Source organism: Scleropages formosus, chromosome 15, assembly GCF_900964775.1.
Source record: "Scleropages formosus chromosome 15, fSclFor1.1, whole genome shotgun sequence".
NCBI classification, from domain to species: domain Eukaryota; kingdom Metazoa; phylum Chordata; class Actinopteri; order Osteoglossiformes; family Osteoglossidae; genus Scleropages; species Scleropages formosus.
This window is the reverse complement of record NC_041820.1, coordinates 20,846,291-20,856,278: the sequence shown is the minus strand read 5'-3', so window position 1 is coordinate 20,856,278 and position 9,988 is coordinate 20,846,291. Positions and strand designations below refer to the sequence as shown.

At 47.6% G+C, this 9,988-nt stretch overlaps 1 protein-coding gene across 2 annotated transcripts; it reads right to left on the bottom strand.

Moving 5' to 3' along the window:
* Positions 1-272: 272 nt before the first annotated feature.
* On the bottom strand, positions 273-9,482 carry zfyve1 (zinc finger, FYVE domain containing 1). 2 transcript variants are annotated; one of them, XM_018727779.2, is made up of 11 exons: positions 7,222-9,482; positions 5,676-6,180; positions 4,224-4,438; positions 3,574-3,680; positions 3,368-3,476; positions 3,189-3,286; positions 2,827-2,944; positions 1,711-1,881; positions 1,161-1,341; positions 959-1,075; positions 273-551 (listed from the first exon to the last, which is right to left on the bottom strand). In XM_018727779.2, the coding sequence occupies exons 1-11, from the start codon at positions 7,672-7,674 to the stop codon at positions 319-321; spliced, it is 2,307 nt and encodes a 768-aa protein (XP_018583295.1). In that variant the 5' UTR covers positions 7,675-9,482; the 3' UTR covers positions 273-318. The 2 variants fall into 2 exon arrangements, with proteins under 2 accessions (XP_018583295.1, XP_018583294.1); XM_018727778.2 differs by having other exon boundaries at positions 3,189-3,476; positions 7,222-8,124; positions 9,431-9,445.
* Positions 9,483-9,988: the final 506 nt, after the last annotated feature.

Here is a 9,988-nt window from a genome sequence, read left to right as displayed (position 1 = left end):
TATCCATGAAAAAGATGGATTCCCAGAATAAAAATTAGTATAAACCTATTTTAAAAAAGAGAACTTCCCAAGGTTAAAACACTTGCCTGTAAATGAGCATTTTTGCGCTATTTTCCTTTTCTCTTTTTTTCAGCAGATAAGGAGAGGATCTGTTGCTCTACGAAGCTTATATGCTATGGTGAAACCATGAAAACATGAAACTCTACATGACTGGAGGACACCTCAGCCGCACACTAGGCTGAACGATTCCAAGGGGGTGATGGGGGGGGGGGGTGTTTGTGGCGGGGGGTGGTATGGGGTGGCACCTGTTCCACTCTGCTAGAGATCCCCTGGTTTCTGATTACAGTCAGTACAGACACGGACGGGGTGGTCCCAGCCACGGGAGGGCACGGGTCGACGCTCAGGGGAACAGTCGTCGCACACACCCTGACCGCAGGCTCGGCAGTGATGCTTGGACAGCTTGGAAGTGAACTCGCGTTGGCAGTGGTGGCAGGACAGGATGTCTTGATCAGGGACCCAGTAGGCAGGACGGGCTGCATCCTTCACCAGGCCTGGGAGCAAATGACACCATTGACCTATGACATGGACTGCTGCAATCTGGCACAACAGGTCAGCAGACACTGCAGGACATGCCATGACATGGTTAGTTTAGCCACATGTTCATGTCCAGTTTTATTGCAGCAGCAAGAATAGAAAAAGTATTTTAACGAAGACGTAACTCTGTACATGGACGTCAACCGTGTAGCATCTCTCTGAACTGTTTTAAAATAAATCGTCTAGGATGTCAATCACATCAGTAACTTCTCTAGAAATTGCTACCTTTTGATTCTTGCAGTTTTCATATTTAATGCTGCAATACCCTTAAGTAACCAGCAGGGGGAAAACTGATGAAGCTATGTTATAGTTTTGTGAGTTAAATCTGAATGGCAGATCAGAAGACAATAGGAAAAGCACACACCAAGAGGGATGTCTATAGCTGTAACCACAGCTCCCAATGTGTTCTGCACAGCTTCTCCAACCTTCCTGGCAATTAGTGTTCCACCTTCCTCATCTTCCAAGTCCTGATCCAGCAGGTCTGTGGGGGAAACATAGCTTCTGGTGACGACTGTAGCACGGGGGAGAGGACAAGCGGAAGCAGCTTTGGGTAAAGTTGCCCGTACCTGGTCGAATCCCTCTTTGCTCAAAGCAGGCATCGCAGACCCGCACGGGCACCAGGCCCCAGCCCCTCTCCGGCACAGGGCGGGTCTTGGAGGAGCAATCGTCACAGAAGCCCTCTCCGCAGGCGCGGCAGTGGTGCTTGGTGTCGTTGTCCTGGAAGACCTCTCTGCACTTGTGGCATGTCTTGTGAACGGAGCAAGAGAGAAAGGTGACACCAAACCCTCACCTTTCGCCCCACAGAGCCCTCTCAAGCCACTTCCAGGGCAGGAAGTAGCCTAACGATAAAGAGCTTGACATCCAAAAGATCCAGTGGCTACATAAACAAGCAGTTTAGAAATGAACGTTGAGTAAATTGTTTTGGATAGAAGTGTTTGCTAAGCAACTAACTGACAGAAGGAACTCCTTATCGGTCGCTCTCAGTCTTTATCTGATAACCTTGCCCAAGAAGACATTTGGGGGAATCTAGGGTGAGGGACTATAAACAACTCCATGGACTGCAAAATGCCGACTCGGCTATTCCCTGACGAGCAGGCTGGGTTCGGGGGCACTCACCAGGATGAGGGAATTAGGTTTCCAGTAGGCCGGGGCAATCTGGTCTGTCAGCCAGGAAGTGACAGCCTTGGCAGGCTTAACGCTGAGCTCGGACACCGACTGTGCCATGAAGTTGACCCCGTCGAGGAGCCGCTGGGCCGCGTTGCTGTTGTCCTTCAGAAAGCCGTCAGACTATTGGGGGAGGGGGAGGGGTGCAGGGAGGTTAAAATGGGTGTGCTGCAGTCAAGGGTGGCACTAGGCAGCTACGGTCTCAAAGATGTGCCCATTTTGCTCCCTCTATAGCTCAGTTTATCTGGGTGGTACATCAGCACACCGCAGGTTTAGGATATGCACTGAGAGCTGCAGGACTCCAGTCTTTGAACACTGCAGGTCTCCCTGACCTGAGGGATGACTTTCTCATCTAACCAAGAGGGAAGGAAAAGGCCAACAGATGAACATAAAATACCAGTGAAAAGTGTGAGCACGCCTGCAGTAAAATAGTTTTTTCGGGGGGATTTGGTTAAGAAATCTGTTGGGGAAATAAGGCACCGTGTCCTCCCACAGACGAAGGACACCAGTGTGGTGCTTTGCTTTCACTCCCACGTCCTGTTCGGCCCATACAACTACAGCCCAGGTGTACTCAAACTTTTGACTGCATCCACCTATAATAGAACACATCTTCCATTATAAACACATTGATGAAAATAAGAAATTAAATGAGTAAAAATTACCCAATGGTTATAAATGGGAAAATCACTGAAAGTAGCTTATGGCATTATGGTTTCATAATGAGCACAGGGTCACAACAGCATACAGATGGAGACACTACACCGAGAAAGTGCAAACACGTCCACAAAGAGAGCGAGGGCTCAGGGTCAAGAGGCTACAATATATCACAGGTATGGATCTGCTGTTTCAGCTGCAAAACGATTTACCTTAATTGATGGGTATGATTGGTTGTGGTCAGTGTGACAGGAAGCAGGAAAGGCATCAGATAGATAAATGTAAAAGTGAAAAAGCAAACAGTACAAATAAGGGAGACTTGTTCCTTCCCCTGATGCAGAGCTCCGGTACGAAGACCACCCCAGCGGAACCAAGACAGGTCCTCTGCAAGAAAGGAGTTTCTGCGGTACCTACCCCTGGCCAAACGTGTTGAATTTCAGTGCGGACCACTGTGTCCACGGGATCCTGGTTTCCATACCAGTACTGCCGGCTCCGATAGATCACCCCGCAGTTCGGACACTCGATCACGTACCTGCATACATAGCCGATTCAGTTAAGAGACAGGAAGCACATATACATATGTGACGGTACTCATTTCTCAAAGGTTTCTGCTCCTGCACACTTTAGGATCCTGGAACCTAAATTGGTCGAGGCACTGGTCCGTGCAAGCTGCTGACTGCAGACAAACTCAGCACATTGAGCAGTTAGAGGGTAAAAGTTATAGTCTGCAATCACGGTGCAATACAAGCATGACCCTCGGCCGCCCAGCAACTCACCCAGACCAGGCATATCGGGCCAGGCCCAGCCAGGGTGAGTCGGAAGATGCTGATGTCTTGGGTACCACAATCACTTCCTTCCCTCCCTCGTAGCATGCCTGAAGGGTAAGGGGCAACACAGATAGGCCAGTGAGACCACAGCTGACATCAAGGTAGCCTGCAGGCACTTCCTTTCCCACCTTGCAGGTGTAGATGCGGTTGTCGTAGTGAGCCGAGTAGCGGCAGCGATGCTTGGCCTCGTGGGACACCCCCTCCCGCAGGTGGTTCATGCTGTTCCGGCAGCCGGACCTATGGATTACAGAGATATGCAGGTTTTTCACGTTCTGTCCCCAGCAAACAACAGCCACCAGTGGGCACTACCGGGGCATGCATACGGCTCACCCACCCGCAGCTCAGACAGAGGCTGGAGCAGGTGAAGTACTCGTCAGGGAAGAAGGAGCTGTGTGGAACGTGCTCATCCGGGATCTCGCCATTGAAACGCACACTCAAGGCCTGCCAAGAGACAGAGGTCCAAGCCCGGCAACTTGAAGTTACAAATCATCTCTCCGTGGCACCCCCAGAGGACATTGCAGAAAACTGTGAATCACTAATTCAACTTTGAGGATATTGGAGGTTGCAAAGGACCAGCGCTCAATGCTTCCAAGATAGGCTCCAGATCACTGCGATCCAAACCAGGACAAGCGATCGGGACGAGAATCACATATTTGCAACTATGTCTCTCTTTCTCCTAATGTAATGAACAAATTGTATTCTCTGAGACGTACGCTGCTTTGGAGAAAAGCATCTGCTAAATGAATAAATGTAAACGTAAGCGACTATTGAAAATGTATGGATGGATGGATATTGGAAAGAATAAATAGGACAGATTTCAAAAAATGACAGGAAAAAGAATCCTACCGTCATATCTTTTGGATATTATTCTTTCAACAAAAAGTTTGCTGGCTTACGTGATCTTGCAAAAAAGACCCTCATGTTAGTAAGCTCTTCAGAGAGCACCTTGAGCGCATGCACGCACACACACTCGGACTACCTCACCTGCAGGGCCTTGTAGATGACCAGGGGTGAGCGAGGGGAACGTGTGGTGTTGTTGTCCAGCTGCTGCTCCAAGGTGCGCAGCAGGCCGCTGAAGTCAGTGGGTGGGTTGTAGGTGCGTGTCCCCCGGTACTGCACCGAGCTAAAGGCCTCTGGGAAGCGGCCAAGCTTTCGGAAGCGCTCCTGCAGCAGCCGCTCTGCCGTCTCCCCAGGCTTGTCTGTTCAGAGAGGTGGGAAGTTCAGGAGGGGGAGAGGTGAGTGGCAGAAACAAGAACAGCTGCTCCTGAACACTGCAGTTTGGAATACATGCAATAAAAGTGATCCTTTTCCATTAGGTACAAAGTATTACAGTCTATTCAAGTTAGAGTGACTACAAATACATCCATTATTGTACAACAACATAAGGGAGCTCAATACTACACAAACACCGAACTGTGCTCTCTGCTCACAAAACACCAATGTGTTTGGGGGTTGAATTCACTCTGTGAAACAAAGCCTTTATAAGACACCTCATCTATGGAATAATTTACTGGAAGACGTAAAAGATGCCCTTTCACTCTCAGCCATTAAAACCTGGCTGAAGACACTTCCTCAACTGGCTTTCTGGGTCCAGTAAGTGATGCTCTGTGTAATCGCTGCCAGGCACACTATTTGCTTTAATTCCCCTTCTTCTATTCATATCTTCACCTGTTCTGAATGTCCTCCTTCACTATTACGATAGCTACACCCGCTATCGCTGTTATATTCATTATCTATCTTCTACTCCCTCTCTGTCATCATGGGACACCACGTTGTCCACCCTGCTCTGTCATGTCTGTCATCTGTAAACTCCTGGTAGCAGCTGGACTCTCATCCTTACCAGACTGTCCTGGCTGACACCACTGGATAATGGCTCCTGTCTGCGCTCACTCGACTTCCACTTCGGCCTACCAAACAGAACTTCTTAATCACAGATGCTTCCCCAAAGAGGCCTGTTGTAATACACAAGGATGCCCAAGAGGCACTCGGACCCCCAGAGGTTTATTCTCACCAAGTTCCTCGGCCTGGGGGTTTTTGTTTTCCTCTCCTCAGTTGCCAGAATGATTAACTAAACTAGTATACTAGCACAATGTCTTGATTTATTTTGTCTCTGCAATCTTTGATTGCCACCTTTGCATAGACCATATGCATGCTCTTATTCAGCACTCTCCCACTTCGATCACAGAAGAGCCATTTAAAAATAAACCAAAGTGAATAAGCACATTTGAAAAAGCAGTTTGCTAACAAAAGCTACACACAACAGTAGATTATAAACTCCACTGAGAACTGCACAGTTGTGCAGTATGCAGACACTGGGCCTGCAGAACTCACTACATGATCCAGAGAAAGAAGAGGGACTGACCACATGGCTCAAATGAACACTCATAGAATGAACAAAAGTCCCATTTTTATAGAGACGGAGGAGTGGAACTACACCTGAGCCCAGCAGTTTGGTATGGACAGTCTCGTGGAAGATGATGACGGCTGGGCCCAGTGTAGACAGTGGTACGTCCAGTCCGCAGCGTGTGGTTGTGGCCTTCAGCTCCTTTGTGAAATGTTTCAGGTACGCATCTGAGGCGTCACCCAGAAACTTGAAGAGGTCATCATGCAGGCGGTCAGCGTGTGTGCGGTAGATGACCACATCAGAGATGGCCAGCACCTTGAGTAGGAGGCGCGTGCGCTGGCCTTGGTTGGAGCTGGCCCCCAGCAGACCCTCTGTGTCGATGACCACCACACTGTGGATCGGGTCGAGTGCGGCCCAAACACCCACCGTGCACGACTCTTGGGTGGGCGAGGTCTTGAACACCTCCCGTCCCTGAAAGAAGGTGTGGTTGAGGGTGTGGGACTTTCCCTCTCCCGTATTGCCAAAAATGGAGACCACCTTGAGGAGTTGGTCGGGCAGGCAGTCCAGCTTCTTCACAAACTCATTTTCGTCCGTCACCTGAATAGGAATCACAACAGCAAGCAAGCCTAAATTATTCACTTTAACAGCAAAAATAGCAAGACTTTAAATAATGTACTCTCTTTTTTGCCAGCCTTCACCCTGATGAATATATAAGGAGCTTTTTCTTATTATTTCAGTAAAAATCACCTAATAAAAAAATGAAGGTGAAAAAGTATAGCTGACCGTAAGACATGCTTAATTGGTTTATGTGAACTAGAAGTTACAAATAGTTTTAGTATTTACTCCTTTTTCGGCTTATGAGCCATTTATTTGCATTTATGAGGACCAAGTTTGGGTTTTGAGTGCCTTCCGACAGCTGAGCAGCACAGGACCAGCACCACGAAGCAGTCTTCTTCGTACTTATGGTTCAGTTGTGCTCTGTTAAGTTCTCCACCATCCCTTGTTTGCTAGTTTCTCCTGTTATAATCTCAGTGCCCATAGCCCCATTTGGACTGTCCAAACCAAGTCCACTTGTTCAGTGAATGTGAACTCATTAGCATTGTTTTCTTTTTTATTTGCCGCTGCTATTTCACACTTAATTAGTACATAAAAACTGAGTATTGTAAGTACATTTTGTTTTTGAAGATTTAAGTGTACGGCGTTAGAGAATAAATTATGAAGGGAAACTGCCTTACGTTAGGATAATTAATATTGACTGCTGAAGAAAACGTGTTCACTGGAATGTGATTTGGTGATATTTTATCATAAATTTGTCAGTTTAGGGGCTCAAGAATGCAAAAAAATCCATTAAAATGACAGAAACTAAGGATTTTTCAGGAATTAATTCCCTTTGAAAAAACAGGGAAAGACAGTACTTACAGGAAGAGTAAAGACCCTCACAGTATGTGAAAATAGACATTAAAGCCAATTATCGCAACAAAAATAAACACCAGGGTACCAAAAAGACCAAGGCTGAAAAGGTGACACATTGCTCCATGTCCAGAGACCAGATTTACACTGTCGAGACATGGCTGATTTAGACAGAGGTTGAATTAAGGGGAGGGGAGTGATGCCACTCCTTTCCCACCTGTCACACACCTGCATTTCCTCTTTTTCGTCCACCACTAAGAAGCTCCTGACTTTCTCCAGCAGTCTCGCTTTCTGGGCCTCAGACTCATCGATGCTCAGGCTCGTCTCTGCAGCTTTGGGCGGGGGATACACCGTCAACGGGTGCTTTCTTTTGTTCACTCCGCTGTGGGTCCGTTTCTGGCAATCCAGGCACAAGTTGATCTTGCAGCCCTGGCAGCGCACGAGAGCGCGGTGCCGCCCGCCGTTGCCCTTGCAGGTGTCGCAGAAGGGCACGTGGCCCGGCCTGATGTGCGTGCGCTCATGGTTCTTGAGGCGCTCCTGCCGGTGGAGCTCCAGCTCACAGCGGGCACACTGCAAGCTGCCGCATTCGTCGCACTCGAACACGGCCTCCTCGGAGCCCCCGCACGCGTAGCTCTCCTGGCACACGAGGCTGGCGTTGGCACTCACACCCTGGCCGCTCATAGCTGCTCGTTTTCGGGCCTCGACTGCAAAGCTCACGTTCAACTAACGCATCCGCTTCCGTTACACATGCGAAACGCAGATCTTAAGCACTTCTTCAAACCGTCTCTTCTCCGCAGGTGCATGCAGCGCTGCCCTTAAAACACTATTGTTCAATATGCATGATCGTGTTGAGGACTGAATCCGGAATTTTTCGAGGCCTCGATCTGGCAGGGTTCCTCAATAAGACGACATGAGTTTTACCATAATTTTACATCCCTGAAACCTGACTCCTGGACTTTAGGGGAACTTTGTTCAGCACTGAAAAGCCAGCATAGAAGGAGAAGGAAGAGTGTGTCTTGATGGAAACATGATGGAAGCTCCTCGTCTTCGACAAGTGTTTCAGGTGACTAAGCGAACGACTCCACGTCTGTGTCAAATCGCTGTATGACTGTTTGCTGTCAACTCAACTCCCTGCACAAACCAGAAACGTACAACTTGTGGGAGAGGGAGAAAAACGACGACTCGCTGCGCCTCGCCAGCGATCACGCGACCCGTTCGCCCGTTTCCATGGAGACGTGCGTGTTAAGGCTTCTTCTTCTTGTGAAGTCAGACACTCAGCGAGAAATTAAGCTTTTGGTTCCCTCTCCGTTTCTGCTTCGCCCTCTTTTCTATGAGAGATGATGTGCCTGAATACACAACCAACAACGGCTGGCAGGCGCCTTCAGCATCATCATCTGCTAAAAAAAAAGAAAACACACACCACCCTTCCTTCCTGATGCGTCCATTGAACGCTATCGGTGATTACTGACCACCGTCGGTCTGTGAGAGAGGGAACCCTGTTTTTCAAGTAATGTGTCAACAAAGACTCCGGGACTCAGTGTTAAGACAACAAAAACAACAGACTCGGCGGTGCAGCAGGCTAGGCTAGCTACCGGCACGCTAACACAGCGCGCGCGCACACACACATAACACAGACGAGACAAGCTACAAACACACCGCAGCGTCCGTGTGCGCAGAGCCAGCCGAGCTGCTGTCAATAAAGTGCTGTTTCATACATGAAAGGCGTTCGTCGCCGAAGGATCCCCTCCCTCAGAGATCTCCCACTATGTTGTTGCCAGGTCACATCAGCTGATGGGATTATTTTCAGTCACGGGTCAGAGGTCATGAGGCAGAGGGCCCGTACGGCCTCTAACGCTACTGCCGCAGGCATGCTGGGAAATGTAGTCTAGTGTAATCTTAGTCTGTAGTCTACCGTTTCTGTTTCTTTGTTCTGAAGTGTTTGTTTTTTGCCTTATGGCTGTGTTACTGCGTGAGGAAAGCGCTCTATAAAAATAAACTGAATTGAACTGAAATTGAATAGTCCGGCAGGGTCAGCGGCATTATGTCGGAAATATTGTGGAAGGTTGAAATGACGAAATATTTCAGGGAGACTGCGAGTTTCAGTTTGCTCTAATTATTATTTTAGCTACATCAAGTCGGAAACGTATCAGTGCCTAATTTAGACACGTACTAAAAGTATGTAAATCCATTACGATGAGTATAGCGGCGGGGGGATTCGTCACTAAACCTGCTTTTTGAGGAGTTTTTTAAACTTATTCAGAAATCAGACAGCAAATCCACTCCAGTCGCACTTCGCACTTCGACGTGAAGAAAACGGGAAACTGCTCGATTCGAGTGCTGCTCTCGATTAGGAGAAATCAGTGAACAACACAACAGAATTACAGAATGTAAGAACATAAATTAAAATAAAATGTATTACTCTCACTGACACACTCACCAACTCACAATAACTGTTTGTCCAGGTCAGAATCCCAACTGTTCGGAGCCTATCCGGGAAACACTGGTAATAGCGCACGGAGGGGGGGGTGGGGGATTCATCTTGTTGGACGGGACTGCGGTCCATCGCAGGCAAGTTTATTAACGTCTTTTTTAAACGAGTGCCATATTATTTTATTTTATTATTATTTTTTTTTACTTTTAAATGACACAATTCTGTTTTCTAATATTTCTATTGCGCAATAAAAGCCACCTGCATTTATGCATCCAGCAGTTAGATTGCAGTAAAGAGCGCTCAGAAGAACGGGATTAAATTCAGGTCATTTCCACAGTGTTTACAGCTCCTGTCTGATGTTTTTGTTCATTAATAACAAGATGATGAACTTTGCACACCTCTGTGGGATGGATTGGTAAAACAGCCAGCGTTGAATTGTGGTTTATGGAAGGAATGTATTTTAATTATCAGACATTTAAGTTACTTCAACATTTTCATTTACATTTTAGCCGACGGTTTTTCTCCAAAGCGACATACATCTCAGAGGAAAGTTCAGAAAAGTGC